Raw genomic sequence first — 17,471 nt, 5'->3', positions numbered from 1 at the left:
TACCAGGGACAGAAAAAGCAAAAAGTGGAAAAGCAATGAAAGGGGAAAACACTAAGAGACAAAACAAACACGAGAAAAAGCCCTTATACCACACTGAACAATGCTCTGTTAAGACATTCCATAGAATTGGTACGCAGTACTGGTAGGGCACATGTCATAAGACACATGCAAGGAGGTAATTTAAGTAATAATTGGAATCTAAAGCTTCTTTCCTAACATTTTCAGTGGCAGTGCCTTGACAGCTTTAACTGGTGGTTGGCATTATTTATAACACCCAGAGAACCCTCAGATAAAGGCTTAGATAAAGGCTGTCACTAAGCTCACATCCAAAGACAGTGAAATTTCCTGGCAGACTGGAGCATTTAAGGTAAAAATCTGTGAAAAACAGTCTGTACAAAGTGAAGTCAAGCTGACACCCTGTGGATAAGTAAGTGGCTATTAATGAGCGAACTCTGAATGAAAAGACAAGATATTAGTAGGGCTTTATCACTCCTTTTGCATTTCAAAACTAACAAATCATTTACAAAATTGCGCTAGAGACGCAACTAATGAAAATTATTTAAAATTTATATAATGCTGTGATTACGTGTGCGGCCAAATATTATGTGTTTTTAAAAATGAACACAGTTTCAATATATTCATAGCTCTAGCAACAAATATAATTTAAATCTATACATTAAATTACTTCCATTCAACTACATTTCTTACTATGCCATCACGGGAAAGAGAGTGCAGTGCAACAAGACAAATTCCAGAAACTGACACTTGCCCAGTACCCGCTTGACTACTCAGAAAACAAAAGCCCACAACCTTCAAATTGCACAGTTTAACCACAGCTTTAGAATTTGCACGGAAAGAAAACACCAGCTTTGAAAAATTACACTAGAAAGTTCAGGACAGCCCAAAACCCATTTCAAGGTATTTACATGTAATTCAGTCAGTTTACTGGGTCAATGTAAAAGCTGGACTACTGCATTGTAATAATTCAATAAACAATGTAGTATTTTTCACCAAACTACATGACTACAATCTTAGTAAGCCAAATTAAAACTACAGCATTTCCTATCATAAATATAGGCAATACTGCTGAAAAGGAGAATTGAATATTTTGGATATATTGATAAATAAAACTCTGTTTACCAACTGGACCGAGGTCTAAACATTTTAGAAACATATGAAACTAAAAGAAAACCCCCAAACACCTTCCCCATCCCAATCAATCAAGCATCAGATTGTGGAGCTGATCAAACCCGATCCCAGAAGAAATCTGAATTATCTGCTCTACTTTTCTGGGTTCCTGACTCCCAATGCATGTCTGTGGTGACCATGTCCAACACGTCCCCTGCAACACTTGTACTTCACTCTACAAAAAGTAAAATTCTCCTCTGAATCTTGTTGATACTGAAGTATCTCAGCCACCCTGAATGGCTTATTTCATGTTCCTACACCAAATTCCTGCTTAAGTAAATATCAGTTTTCCAAACAATGCATAATACAGAACAGATTTTTTAAGTTTCAGTCAGGAAAGGAAATAACATATGTTTTAAAATAACTGATTTCTCCTTTTTTTTTTGTTTTGCTACCTGAACTCCAATTAATATTTCACATTTCTGCATAAAATTATTCAAGTAAGATACACACCTCAAGTTCAGTCACTAAAATGAGCCAGATTCGGAACACTAACTTTTAAAGCTGCTGCATCTTAGACACACGATATAGACATGTTGGACTAAAATTGTTAGAAAAAGTTACTGTCCCTCTTTGAACATTTACTACTGAATAAATTATGGATGGAAATTATCATTCTTACCAGGTTACAACTGCAACTCCTCTTACTAGTCAACAATAATGAAAACTATTTATAGCAGAGAAACAATTTAAAAAAATATGTATTTATTTACAGTTATGGCTTTATAAAATGGTGGAACTAGAACAAAAGGTTTCTGTTTTCTGTTTCAACACTTGTTAGTGAACACGGTGATTAAAAAAAATGAACTTTTTTATTAGCATGCCTTATGACATACAGGAGTCCTTCACAATATTCTTTAGGGACAAATAACTTGTACACACTTGTGGCCACCAGCTAATAAATCACAGAGAGACCTTTTATTATTAATTACAGACTGAAAGGCACTAATTGGGTAAAAAAAGCAAGGAACCTTTCCCAAGTGCCATCCCCAAACCAAAATGTGTTTGCTTAAGATAAGAAAATAACATGGAAAAAACAGATGTTGCTCCCAGAACATGTTCCGGCCCTGCTGAACTCCTTTGGTGTGGCCTTCTGCCAGAAAAACCTGAACATTGACAGCTGCTGCTGCTCGGCTCTGCAGGGAATTCTTAAAAGGGGCTCCAAATGGCTTGAAGGCTTCCCTCTGGATCATGGATTTTAAAAGTAAAAAAGGTTTTTGGGGGGTGAATTGATAGTATTTTCTCAAACCACATATGCTCTGTTTCAAAAATGCACATTTTGCATCAGACTATGCAATATCTTCCCAATGCTTCCCTCCTTTCTGCTTCAGTTAGTTTAAGTTAACAACGATGGTTCATTCTATTTCCTGTAGCAATTTTCAGTATAACACTGTCCAAGAAATAAAGAGTTGTTTTTTTCTGCTAAGAAATCTTGTTAGAATATACACAGACTCAAAAAGTGGTATCTGTATAGGGGCTGTGCATATTTCAAGGTAAAAAAGCCATTTCACCAAGTGAAAATTACAGATGTACTAAATGAAAAGTGTAACCTGAAACGCACAATGGCAATAAGAAACTAGTTTGTAAAAGCACCAGAAACAAAAAAACAGTTTGACCCAAAAGCTCAGAATTTTACTGCTTTAAATAAGTGTATTTGAAAGAATACCTTATAATGCCTGAAAAAGTACTGCATTATTTTTTATTATGTAAAATATAGAATATTAGTTATAAGATGAATGCAAAGATTGGTTTCTCCTTGAAGAAGCTATTAGCTATCGTAAAATGTTCAATTTAGAAAGTGTAATGTCTAAAAACCTTCTATACATGCAAAGCACAAGAACATGGGAAACAGTGATAATTAACCATTTAAATATAAACATCCTATGAGAAATCTTTTAATGTTTACCTCACTGAATACAAGTGTCCCTTTCACTTCAAATAACTACACTATAGTTAGGAAAGAAAAGAAGAGGCAGTTGAGGAAACAAAATTTTAAACCTGTAACTTCACTCGCAGTTTGTTCTTTTTCATCCACATGGCAAAAGCAGTCAACAGAGCAAGCAGAACTCCTCTTTGACATCAAATCAATTCTTTTCAGACACCGTTGCTGATTTCAGGTCTCCAAAACAGGACAGCATCACTTTTGAAACAGCACAGAAAACACCGAATCCTTCTCTTGCCAACATTTAGCTGAATCAATTTGTTTAGAGCATTTCATCTTCGTTGAGTCTGCTTGTCATAATCTGCGTGCAAACGCCACCACGGAAAAAAGTCACTTGTCTCAGTCCTTCAGAAGCTCAGGTTATGCCAGGCAAAGGGAGCGCTCCATTTTCTCAGTTCTTTAATGAGGTTGTTGGTTTCTCAGATTCTTAAGTTTGCGCTGTTCATACCAGTTATTAACGATTTAATCCACGAAGTCACTCACCACTCATAACAAACACGAACCTCTCACATTTCAGGTCCAGATCTCCTCCTTTCTCCCGCAGCAAGAGACACTGACCTCCTACAGAACTGCCTTCCGAAGGAGCTGCTAAAAAGCCACCACAAATATCTACTCCTCCAGATTCCACACATTCATTTGCTACATGGTGATACATCAAAGCAGACAGTTTTGCTGAACTGTAAATTTCTTTTCATTGATTCACAGAAGCACTTCCACATAGAGATGAACTCCCAAATAAAACGCTTCAGATCAAACACTGTGTGTTATTAGGCAGTAACTATTATGTACGCCTCATACAGACAAGAATACTTCACACCTATATTCCCTGATTTCTTAATATTGACAAGAATCTTTTAAAAAATGTATTTATTTTGTTTAGCATGCACTTTAAAAGGTCACGATGAGAGACAGAATTTGTAATGAACTGGAGTTTCGGCTTCTGACATTATCCTCCTACTGCAAGCTAATATTTTACCATTTGATGATTAATATTTTTGAGACAGATGAGATGAATGGTTCAGTAGTAATTAAATAGTTTGGGAACCAGTTTACAAGCAGCCTCAAAACAAGTCATACCTAAGGCATTTAATTAAGAAAAGGAACCTTCTTTAATATTTATTTCTACACATTAGTCTTGTCACTCTAAAAATTCATTTTCTTATTCCTCCTTCCTTTCTTTCTGCCCTCACACTGTGCTGTTCTGTTTATCGTCACAAACTCCTCAGTCTACATGCTTCTGAGCTATTATGAAATGGCTTACTCAGTGGCAACCCACAACAGTAAATGAAAAATTGCACCTGAACTCAAAATATTTCTTTGGCAAGCAGAGCACACTGTAGTCAAGACATGTAAGCAATAAGGGCAGATTCCAGTGGTTTTTTGCCTTTACTCCCATCAGAAAACTGTCTTTTAAAAGGAATCTAATTATGTCAATATTAAAATAAAAAAACTCATGAGACTGACATTTTGAAATAGATTATTTTATAAAATATTATAATTAGGATGTGGTTTGATTTTATGCACTTCTTTGCCTCCATGCCTAAGCCATGAAGATACTTACGATCATTTTCCAAGTTTATACTAGTGAGAACAGAGAGTTACTTTGAAAATAACAATGGAACATATACCAAACCCACACCCAAGACTCTTATGATTTCAGAAATAAGAGCTTTAAAGAAAAACAGCAAATATTCCACAATAATGACTGGCAATCGCATGTTTAGGTTCAGCCCCACCTAGCCACACAAATAGCCCATGTGACCCATAACATAAACAAATAATCGAAAAAGAAAACCAGAGCGGTACAAGAATTTACCAATCATTTCCTGTACGTTATCTCTTCAGATCTTTTCCTGGGTTTGCAAGAGCCACCATGTCATTAACTTGCCTTATCTATTCCTTCCTTATTTTTAAATAGGTGTTCACACCCATCTCCCACACAATCCTTCAGTTCCCTTCCCAACGCCCTGCACTAGAAAGTGTAGGTTCCAGTACCTGAAGCCTCCTGAAACCAGCCAAGCTCCACCTTCTCTTATGCATATTCAATAAATCATGTACAATGAACTCTCATGTTTTCTAGTCTTTTTCCTATCACTCACCTCCATCACCACCTCTATCTTTACTCCCTCATTTACTCCTCTTTTAGTACTTCACCCATCTCTCTTGTCACAGTCAGAGGTGATTCTGAGGTTAAACCACCAATTTACAAGGTCCAACAACATGTAGATAAAATGTAATCAGCAGGCAGGGAGGTGAGAAAGTCTGCACCTTTGCTTCTGCCTTGGAGCCCAGAATGGCTGGTTCTGATTCTGACCATCAAAAGGGCCACCCAGAGAGTTTTTCTGCATGCATCCCACTACTTTTAACCACTTATTGATTTATTGAAAAGGCAATACAGAGCAGCTACTAAAGATAATGCAGCATATATCCCACACGCATGCCAGCTACACTGTTTACTCTTTACATAGGCTGCCACTGTAAAGAGGAACGTTTTGTCCAAATGGCATTTTTAGCTAAAAAAAAAAGAGGCAATCCTTCTCAGAGACTCTCCATATAGTAAAGGTAATCGTATCCTCAGCCAGAATAAATGGTGAAAGAAAACATTCTTTATCAAGGTTAGGACAACCCCAGCATATCAAAGGCTAGAGAGGAGAGTGCAGTGGGGACACACATACCCCACAAAAACAAAACCCCAACCTGCCAAAAAACACAGACCAAGGACAAGCATAGGATCAACACTGAATTAGAGGCAGAAAGTGCAACAGAGAAAGAGAGAGAAATCCAAGAAGCAAGTCCTCTGGGCTCACGATTTAAAGAATTTACTCCCCCCTATTGGATTCATTAATGATGCACACAGCTTTGCTGTGGTGATAAGGAAACATCATCTTCACTGGCCTAATAGGGCAGCAAAGGTCAGAAAGGTACTGCAAGTTGTTCCTGAGAAGGCTTAAAATGCCTACGTAGAAACACAAAGTAAATACTGTTTTCACTGCATGTACTGAAAGACACAGTTTTCCATAATCTACAGCAGTTTTAAGTTGCTGTTCCTTCCTAGGACAACGGAGGGAACACAAAACTTACCTCCAGACTAGAAATTTACCTTTGTAGCGCTGTCAAATCCCAGAAATCTATATAGTTACGTGGCAAATACAGAACTGACAGGTCTGGGAACAGGTATACGAGTACATGGACAAAGGAAGTGAAGTGTATTACATAAATGCACATTTTCTCAGAACGAAGCAGACTGACAACCGTAAAATGAAGAACAGAGGTAGATTTGAGCACTCCCCAGCCAGTGAGGAGCTGGGATCAGGGTGTGATAATTCTCAGCCTCCCCTAACAGGGACTATCACTGCAGTGGGCCAGACCTGCTCTCTCCTCCTCAGGTGCAGCATTTACAACAGGGGTGTCAAACTCATCTTCACCAGGGGCCACATCAGCCTCACAGTTGCCTTCAAAGGGTCAATGTAATTTTAGGACCGTGTAAATGTAACTACTCCTACATTTATACAGCCCTAAAATTACATTCAGCCCTTTGACGGCAACCATGAGGCCGGTGTGGCCCCCCATGAAAATGAGTTTGACACCCCTGATTTACAGCAAAGGAAGAGCTACAGCTCTGGCTGCTCAACTGCCAGAGCAGGAAAGAAAGGAACAGCTTGCTTTGCCTGCTGAATTTAGCAAAAGATTTTCTAATTCTCCCATGCGAACCTGGGCACGAGCAGCAAAAGCCCAGCAGTCACCGGTAACTTTTCTGCCTTAAGCCTCATTCAAAGTGATGCCATTTAGGGGATGCTTGAACCAGCCCAGCTGGCAAGAGAGCTTTGAAGGCTGCTGAGAACAGCCAGCGCACGCTTTGGGTACCTGTCCTCAGCACAGCAGCGGTGATGGGGAAACAGATGGAAGATCCAGGAGTTTATGATACCAGTTCCGTATCAAACGGGTCTTACAGGAACCTCACATGGCCTCCTCATGAGGACTATGAGAGGAGAACACGGGACGGAGCATCTGCGGAACATTATTGATTGTGACCTCCTTACACTTCTGAAACATATTTACCTTATATATCACCCAATTTAAGAATTTTAATGGATTTTGACTACTTTTTCCATAAAACTCAATCCTAGTGCTGTGTACAATGAAGATAGCTTGAAAATCCATTGTGAAAATTCATATATAACACTATAAAATGACAAAAAATATATATTTTTTTATTTAAACTATAATACAGTTTTTGCTGATCTTGACATGGGTGACATTATTTCCAGTTTAGTGGCTTCATCCACAGCTCTGCCTTGCATTTTTTTAATTGGGTCAGAAATATGCCGGTAGCAGAAATCAATTTTAAAGAATCCAATGACAATAGCACGTGCCTTTTTCAGCTTAATGGAAATGAACAAGCTAATTAAACACAGAAAAGGCAACCAGAATATTGGCAATTAAAGGAAAATACACCTAGCATGTTCTATCTCCCGATAATCAAACAATCTTAAAAATTAACATTACAAATGGAATTAGATCACTTTACTCAGAAATTAATAATAAAAATGTTATTTTATTTGTGCCAATAAATACCTTAACAGTTTCTTAGAATAAACATGCCTCAACTGTATGACAATTTGCTGAAAAATCTCATTTATATTTGATCAAATCTTAACACCTCCCATAAGCTACTCTACCATGTTAGCAATTCCTCCAACTTGCTGATGCTAATAAGTCACTCTAGATAATAAAATGCTTAAATCTATTCAGCATAAGCCGCAGACTCCAGATTTCCGGTTTTCCTGTATCGCTTAGAAATATCAGAAGCAAGGTTGCCCTCTGTTTTGCACAGAACAGCTAAGAGGCCGAACTTAACAAAAATCAAAACAATGTTCAAATAGATTTTCAAAATTAGAAATGGATTTGAATATCTGCTAGATATGAAATGAACTGCTCATAAATAACTTCTACAATATAGGAAAGTATTATCTGGAACTTGCTTATTTTAAATACTGCTTTCTTCCTTGTTCTTCAGACACTTCTAAACATCCAGAGAAACCACAAAACTGTTTATATTAACTTTAGTGTCAACTAAAATACCCAGCAGCTGATTTGAATCAAAATATTATCAACCTGATACTCTTAACAAAAGCAAATGATCTCAAAAGAAATGATGCATTCCTACAGAAATAACAGATCAGTTGTGCACTAAACTTGTTTACAATACCAATCCTTTTACTCAGACTAATAGACATGTTACAATACATGTTGAAAACACTGTCGAAGTGTCTTTAAAATAGTCTCAGAACTGTATTTTTCTGGGTCTTTTAGGAAAGTAACATCTTATTCTGACAGGATAGCTAAGTATGGTGAAGATGCACTTGTCTGCATAATGTTTAGCATCAAATGTGTTTATTCTTCCCTTAAGTAACTGCTTCAATATGAAGTTTTTGTGGTGATGTAATATTGGTTTTATGGAGAGAGTATAATAAAACATTTCCAAATCAGAAAAGCACTGAAAATAAGTATCATAGAATTGAAAAGTATGTTGTGAAACTTAGTGTATGGCTTGCACTTCCCATATAACCTATGTTGTTAAAAGCAAAAGTTGACCGTGACATTTCAAAGTAATAAGATTTTGATCAGGTCTTAAAAATGATAGTAAATGCATCTAACAAAATCTGATTAACTAAGAATTTCAATTCGGAGATAGAGAGTTAGAAAGCCCAAACTGGTCTGCATTCTGGCCACGTGACAGCGAAATCCACAACCATTTAAACTAACGTGCAAAAGCTACACAGTGTCTAAATAACACGCGCACTAAAGTGCAAAACTAACAAATTTTGAAAAGTAATTAATTACCTGTTCGCTATTTTCCCATGTAATTGTAAGAGAGCACATCTTTATTTTGCAGCACTGCCCATCAGCTGTAAATGTTCGCGTTGCCTCAACATGCTCCAGCTCCATGCTTCTGTTATTTTCTGTCTACACTAATTGTTTAACTGTTTGCTGTCAACGAGTCAAATCAACAACTGTACACATCTTTTGAGTTCTTGCGTGGCTTTTTGGCTCAGTGCAATCAAGAGGAGGTGGGGTATTTTTAAATCTTATTCCACGTGAAATAAAGGTTCCCCCAAATTCTTTATCGATATGAAAAGCTGTCTCTCTGCATTCATCAACAACCAGCTAACGGAAAAGGGTAGTGGATTTTGCCAGCAGTAAAAGACCTAATCACGGCAAGATCAAGCCAGCTGTCAACTACAATCAGCTCGATTCATTGCACTTTTTATATTCAATGGAAAAATGTTGAGCAATACACAGTTCTTTCACAGTTATCAGTTTAAACTGAAAATATGAGAATACAGGCAATTTAGCTTTAAAGACCCACAAAATATTGGTTCCATTAGTGTTTTTGTAGTATTACCAACTCAGTGCAAAAACTGAGTACCAAAAAGATCAGGAAAACCATTACTTCTCGTATTTAATTTTACCGTTTAAAGTGACAGAAAACTATACTGCCTAAAATTTAACAGAGTTCCTGAAATTTAACAGTTTATTTATTAACAGAGACTGCCTAAGATAAAAGGCAAACAGTACAGTCAGAATAGAGACCCCAATCTTATGCAAATAATCTTTGCAGTGTTTCCTATATACTTGAGCTTTTTCTTAAATCTTGCATGCCACAAGATGAATACATAAGGCAGCAATAAAGCTAAAGCATGTGTGTAGTAGCATGAATCAAGAAGCTGCAAGTCAGAGAAGACTGCAGCAAGCCAAAACCTAGAGCTAAGGATTTTTAAATATTAAACACTGGAGACAATACTAAACACCATTAACGATTTCCTATGTATCTAAAAATTATTATATTGTGGAAGACAGAAAACATAAAAAGCTGTAATTTACCTTGTCAAACTCCCCAAAGATGCACAAGTTCACTCTCTCTTCATTCTTTCAAGAAAGCAATTGAAGCACGATTCAGTGCACTTACACAAGAGATCCAGCCAAATGGGTCTCCATAAGGGCACTGACGAACTGTATGTCCAAGCACAATATAGTGAATACTCCAGCTGCATAAAGAACAGGCTTATTTTTAGCAAGGAAGAAAAGGTATGAGCTGTGGAGTAAGATCATCCAGTAGGAATAAGAGAAGAAAAACAAGTTCAACTCCCTTGCTCCTAAATTAGCCAGAGGGACTTTCATTTTCTCCGCTTTGATCTGAGGAAGGCTGCAGGGGGAACAAACCTAACAACAATTGGATCTGGAGGCAGCTGCGGAGACAGAGAAATGGAAAGGTTCACTTGCCTGGGAAAAGTATACGGGTGGGAAATAAGTATGCGAGGTGTCCAAAGGCTGGATGGACAGGAAACTAAATGAACAAGCCAGTGAAGACAGAAAGGTGTGTCGGAGAAAGGAGACCACAGCAGCACTGAACAAGAAAAACCACAGAGAATGTGGAAAATATGAGAGGAAATACTAATCTGCAGATGACACAGCTACATAAAAGAGAAAACTCCAAAGGTGGCCTGAAAATGAATAGTTGTGGCCTTGTAAAAGCCAGAAGAGTCTCCTGCTCAGAACTGAAAGCTGCTTGGAAAGACAGAGGGATAAACTCTCAAGCTTTCACAACTAAGCCCTCAGAGCTCTGCGCTGACACAGTGGATCTCATAATCCATCTCCTGTAAGGAACTACAGAAATAAAGGAAAGGACTTAACTAAAAACTATACTAATGTGACTGCAGAAGGATAGAACTGTGACAAAAGGCATTGAACTTTATAGTGCTGTTGCAAGGACTGTGAAAGCACAGCAATATTTAATGAAAAATAACAAATGAACTCTTTAAGTAACGTTTACTTTATGAGCTAATGTGTATAATGTTACGTGTCAGCTGAAGTACTCATTTATTCTAAATTATTCTACCTTTATACAAGGGCCAAGCAACTCAGGATCTCTATGTGTAGTGACAACTGGAAGCAATTCTCCACATGCTTCATTTAGGTAGAAATGTAGGGACAAGAGTGAATTGTATTGCTTCATGTTCACAATACAAGTATAGGAAAATAAGTATCACAGTTAGAGGTTAAACAAACAAATGGACAGGACTTCTCATCCCACCCCTTCCATGGACATCTGCAACTAAGTATTGCTGTAAAACTGCAAAGCCACACCTGAGGAAAAGTCAGACCTGTCAAAGTGGGAACTAAAGGTGTAGACTAAGTAAATGATGCAGTTTAGGTCTTTCCTCCCCTGCAAAACGGGAAGGCACCTGTTGGCTGTTACGGACTGGAGAACCACATCTTTGTTCCCTACAACTTGTTGAGCAGAACAATCCTTGATGCCCAGAAGAGCAGCAGAACTACAAAGTCTTTATACTACAAGTATGTGTACTGTGAGTACCTCTCATACCCATAGACACCTAGATAGATATTTGGGACCTAGAGTGATAAATACATGGAGGAGACATGGAGGTAAACAGGCCTTTTACAATGTTCCAAGTGCATTTCAAGAGTGTTTCCTGTTCCAAATGAATCAAACTATCTTTAGACTCCTCAAAACAAATGGAAGTCAGATATGAGCTAATAATATTAGTCATAATTAAAATTATAACAGGAAAATGATCACAAAGTGTGATGAAGCTTGTAAAATTGTTCTCATAATATGTAAGCATCTAGCAACTTTGCCCATTATGGATTGAAATACATTTGAGATTGCACAGGACATGTCAAAACACCGTTCGTGACATTCCAAATCCAAGAATGACATGATTCTGCCTAAAAGGTTTACAAGAGGTCTCAGAGTGAGGTATGAGGTCAGGATTATTTGAATTCCCTACAGTTTCATAGAAGTTCTTTCTATGAGATCACATAGTTATTACTCTTGTAGAGATGCTACCCTACATAACTCTCCTCTACTGAGGTGTGAAAAGCCTGGGATTTCTAGGCCAGCAAGAACTGAAAAGCTATTTGGATGCTTTAAAATTAGCTTTAGATTGTAATTTATTTTTACTTCCTGATTATTTTTTTTTTCCCTTAAGTCCTTTACTTGGATTAGTTTTTCTATTTTTTTTGAAGAGCAAGATACTGCCAGCTGTCTGGAAGATGCTTCAGACAGACTTAACAACCAACCATTTCAGGCTGAGGAGAATCCAAACTCTATTAAGCTGACCCAGGGCTTGACCCAGAAGTCTGACGGTGCAGAAGCAGCTGTAGGTGCAGCAAGGCTCCCCCCTCTGACAGGCAAAAATCATCTTAGGAATGCATGTCTTAGACAAGGGAACACCCTTGACTGTATAAGTGTCAGATACAATCACTTTCCCTTAACAAAAGCAAAGTTACAGAAGAAAATTAGGAAAATTTGCATCTGATTTAATTACCAGGTTTTTTTACATGGACAAAATATTTCAGGAAGCCTGCAAGAAAATTTCTTCAGATTTTTTTTTCCTGCAAACTGTTACAATTCCTTGCACCTGAGTTTGTTTGGTTTTTTTTTTATCTTTTAACGGAATTATTTTCTTAGACTTTGCTATGAGACCCCTGAAAGAATCTACATGTCCAAGACTGACATAGTTAGTTGTTCATTTGCTAAACGATGCAAACAGAAAGTACTTAATGCTTACAAGCTTAAATTGAATTCGCAGCTCAGGTTTGAAAAACAACATCTATTCTAGGCTAAGCTCTTTATCCTTCAACATTTCAAATGAGAAACTTCAAGCAAGTACATGTGTATTTCTCTTGAGGTTCCTGCTTCTGTTAAAAATTTAACTTTTTTTGCCTTTGTGATATCTTTGCCTGACAGGCTAAGGAAACCTCTGAGTATTTTGCCTATGCAAGCATACTTGTAAAACCATTCAGCCATCTTTGAAACTTCTTTATCAGACACTTTTTAGAACACATTTTTAAAAATTATTATATCATAACATTTAATACACATTTTGTCATATATTTGTTTAATGCCTTTGTATCTGATCATACTTGTATGGATCAAATGGTTTAAATTAATGAACAAAAAATTCTACTCAAGGATTTTGGCACCACAGGTATATCTATCTAAACTCTAAGCCTAGAATTTGACAAGCCACAGCACGGGAAATCAAAAGCAGTTGAGCTTTACTGCTGCCTTGATGGAATGGGATACACAGATGGACTGGATCAGATGGTTATTTACTCCCCAGCAGCAACCATACACTCTCCTAGGTTAAACCAGTACTATTAAAAACTGCTTTGCATGTACACATATGTAGAAGTTTTAACCTACCTGTTAATGGAACTTCCCTGAGCAATTCCCCTCGCATGAAAGTATGAGAGTCTTCTGATGCTAGAACAGTTGGACTACCTTTTGCAAAATTTTTGCTAAAAGCCTGATTAGAGCCACTTGAACAGAAATAGGGAAGCTCAGTTCTGTTATCTAATCAGCACAAAACTTTAATTCTCAACTTTATCTGTTGATTGTGGCTTCAAGACTAAAATTTGACAGGACTGTGATTCTCCAGTCCGGGATGGTGGTGAAGTTTTTCCTCCTTTTACAGTTAAGCTAACACAAATTTCATAGTGTGAGAAAAAGAAAAATAACGTTCCACTTTGTATGTCTTGTCAAAGGCTTCAGTGAATATCTATCAAGAAAAAAAGCTTATTGACATCAGTCTCTCTAAATGGGAGGAGCAATTTTAATATTAGCAAGTGAAAAAATAAGTTAGAGAGAATGGTACAGGGGTCCACACACTGACATTTTATTCTCCTCAAGTACATTACCAACTAGAAAAATTACTTCAAATAAACAGCTCCAGCAAATGAGTATTGTCTTCATATAAAGACAGTTTTCATTACACTAATCTCTATGCAGCCCAATATACTTTTATCATATTCTCAGCCCCCTAACCATTTTTTCCTCCCAAGCTGCATCTGCTTTTTAGTTTTCTCATCTCCAAGAAATTTCTCAGTTATCTGATTACTTTTTCATCTGGACAAGAGTCACCATCCCGTCAGCCCTCTTTCTGGGACTCCCTTTAAGGGCATCTCTGATCCCTTCTCCTGTTGATGACCATTGCTGCACCAGGACGGGTGGCTCACAGTCCCTGTCCTGTCTGCCACTGACCCCCAGTGGTTACAACTATATTTGCTCTGTCTCACGATTTTTCAGACCACTGCTGCTTCTATGGAACAAAATCTGGAAGTAAACAAGACCCAGTGCTGCCTGATCACCATTTCATGGCCACTGATCACAGAACCAAAGAATAATTTAGGTAGAAAGAAGCCTCTGGAAGTCACCTGGTTCAATAACACCTGCTCCAACCTGTTCAGATTACTGAGGACTTCATTCAGCTAGACAGAAATTCCACAGACTCCAGGCAACCTGTTCCAATGTCTGTTACTCCCACTGAGAAAATATTTTTTCCCAATATTTCATTAGAATTCCCTTGTTACAACTTGTGTTCAAGTCAAGCTGGCCCAGTTACACACACAAAAGAATGAGGAGGAGGAGGTGGCAGCTCTTCTCAAGGAAGTTCAATCTCCACGGCAAAGGGAAATGTTCAGTTCTGTCAATCTGATCTCCCTATATCTGTACCTGTCTAGTGGCAGGAAGAGATCAGGCTCTGATTACAGCATAATTCCATTTCCAAGAAGGAGAGTTGTAGAGAAAAAACAAACTCCAAAAAGTCACCTCAGAAATAAGAGCCAATTCACAAATCTTACAGTTTTTACTCGCGACTTTGTTATGCACAATGTAAGGCTCTCAGATGAGCACTTACAGGTAAGTACTCTTTTTACAACAATGCCTGTTCTATTTTTACATTAAATCTTTATTTGGAAGATAATCTAATGAAATTAAAACATTTATATAATGTGATTTTAAGCTAACCATTTTTAAACCATTGCTGATCAAGCACATATAGTTTAAAAAAGCAAAAAATCCTATCGCATATGACAAAATGCCAATTAACAGATTTATCTAAATTGAATTCCAGACAGATTGCCCATCATTTTTGCCAAGACTATTGATTCAAACATTAAATCAAGCATTCATCTTAAAAGTTTTCTATGCATTTCACACTTTCAGCTCTATCCAGATATTAAGTAAAAATCCATTATTATACACTATTAATATTACATATTAATATTTTATAATTAAAGAAGTACACATAATAAAAATATACCTGAATGCAGAATATTTGATAAGATCTGGGGTGTCTTCAATATTCCATTGGTTTGTATTGATCTGGGGGTTCGTTTAACACTCAGCATGCCCGTAACAATGAATAAGCCTAATGCATTACGTAAGTGTAAGCTGATTAAACCCTTGATCCCAAAGCCACCTCTTTTCCCCCCCTCCCCCTTTGATTTAAAACTTGGCACAATTGAAAATCTTAGTTTTATACACTTTCAAAACCTAATTTGTACCATTTTTGGCATAAAACCCGCCACAATTTACATTAATATAACCTCTCTGGGTTTTAGTCGTTCTTGTATTTTAATCGTTTCCTAAACCTGGTAGAAGTCCATTTTAAAGTAATCAGTTCCCTAATCAATTTTAATTTTGTGGCCAAACATTTGGGGATTTTAAAAAAATACATGCTGAATGGCACAAAGGTAACAGTGTTATTCAAGTTCCCAGGTCTGAGTTTTACCCATAAAAAATAACAGCAAATGGAACTAAACACAAAGCCATGCTATCATAAACTCTAGTGTTGCCAATAAATGAGATTATAAGACACACTGCACATATCAGTCCTAATTTCCAGAGATACTAAGTGTCAAATTAAGTGTATGTGCTCTGACTTCCATGGAGGAATAAACCAGGGGAGGTCATGAAAGAGTTATGTTCCCCTAGTACCTCACAGCGCTATGATCTCACTGCATTGTCAATGTGACAATGGAAGCCGGATAAACAGATCTGGGCAGCAGAGGGGATCAACTCGTGTTCTCTGCAGGAATGTACAAAGCAATACATGATTAACTGTTTTGAATAGGGAAAAACATTCCTTCCACTAGGCCCACATGCCACACACAAAATGAGCTGCTAAGACCTGCGAACGGACTGAACAACTTTGTTGCTGCATATTTAAGCGTGTGTGTGAATTTTAGATGCCAATTATTAGGCAATATACAAGCACAGAACTGTTTAACCTACACAATTATTTTAACATTTTAGTTCTTTTTTAAAGAAATCCTGGCTTGAATAATCTGCTAAATTTTGTTTGCTTTAAAACTTTTTTAAGCATTATTTTACCCTGAGAAAGAGAAACTGAAAGTGCTTCATAGAGACAATGCAACTATGAACTGGTGAGATCAAATCTTTTTATTGAAAGTTTAAAACGTTTTAAAATAGTTAACTATAGCTATAGTGTCCCAGGAAAGGCAGCAGAATGGCCAGCCAGGATCCACTGAATGCCACCAAGCAGGTTCCCTATGCTCCATAATATACATTTTAAATTTTAAATTAGAAACCTAGTAATATTTTAGCAAAAAAAATAGGCAAAGAAATTAACCAAGTGCATAAAAAACAGCATAAAGCGGTAGCTCTGAGGAGTATGCAACATCTTCTATCACCATGTGAAAACATGCCAATCCACAGATACATTCTCATTTTTTAACATATGAGACTAGGTCATGAAAAAATAACAGTGAAATAAATGAGAAAAGATGCCCAGACACGCAATACTAGTATGAAAGAAAAATGAAGCCACTTTTTTCTTCACACAGGATGAATAAAACAGAGGAAGACAGATTAGAAAATGCAGTAATTAATAAGATTCCAGGGGCTTCTCATATCATGGAAGTGAATCTCTTTCTAGCCAGAAAATTTAGAGCAGTTAATGAAAACAATCATATTCTGCCATTCACTTTATAACAAAAAAACAAACAAACAAAAAATCAAACCAGAACAAGGTCTCTGTTTTTTCCATCAGTTCTCACCATACTAGATCTTGAAAAACAAGAATTTTTACAACATCAAATATTTGAGTGTAATTGATCCAAAGCCTTTAGGATTTATTACATACCCCATTCTCTGTACGTTTCTCCACAGGTATATTTATGCCATTTCTTTGATTTTGGGCTTGGCGTCCACCTAAAAATAAAGTATCACTCTCAGTGCAAAGTTCAGTTTTCAAGACAAATGATTTTCACTCTTGAATCTGTCCCTTTCAATAACTTTTATGTAAAGTTTTCCCTGTGAATTTTTATTCTGCTAGTTTCAACTCTTTCTTATTAGGTTATTCTTTGTAAGTGGTGGAGCCAACAGAAATAAAATGTTTACTTCACAGACTTCCTCTGTTAAAAGTACGGACATGCAGCTCTACTTTTCTGACTTGTGCTTAGGCAATGATCTCATAAAGGGAATGTGCTGAGCATGACTACTGAAGTT

General features: G+C 37.1%; 1 protein-coding gene across 4 annotated transcripts in view; it reads right to left on the bottom strand.

The window, feature by feature from the left end:
• PPP1R13B (protein phosphatase 1 regulatory subunit 13B) overlaps positions 1–17,471 on the bottom strand; it is a 72,830-nt gene that overhangs the window by 19,295 nt on the left and 36,064 nt on the right. For all 4 annotated transcript variants that reach the window (XM_082057901.1, XM_082057902.1, XM_082057903.1 and 1 more), the window contains exon 4: positions 17,107–17,174. In XM_082057901.1, coding sequence (XP_081914027.1) covers positions 17,107–17,174 — 68 coding nt within the window. The remainder of the gene's footprint in view (positions 1–17,106; positions 17,175–17,471) is intronic.

The sequence above is a fragment of the Streptopelia decaocto genome, assembly GCF_964273445.1.
Source record: "Streptopelia decaocto genome assembly, chromosome: 7".
Lineage (NCBI taxonomy): Eukaryota > Metazoa > Chordata > Aves > Columbiformes > Columbidae > Streptopelia > Streptopelia decaocto.
This window is presented reverse-complemented; position numbering and strand designations above follow the sequence as displayed.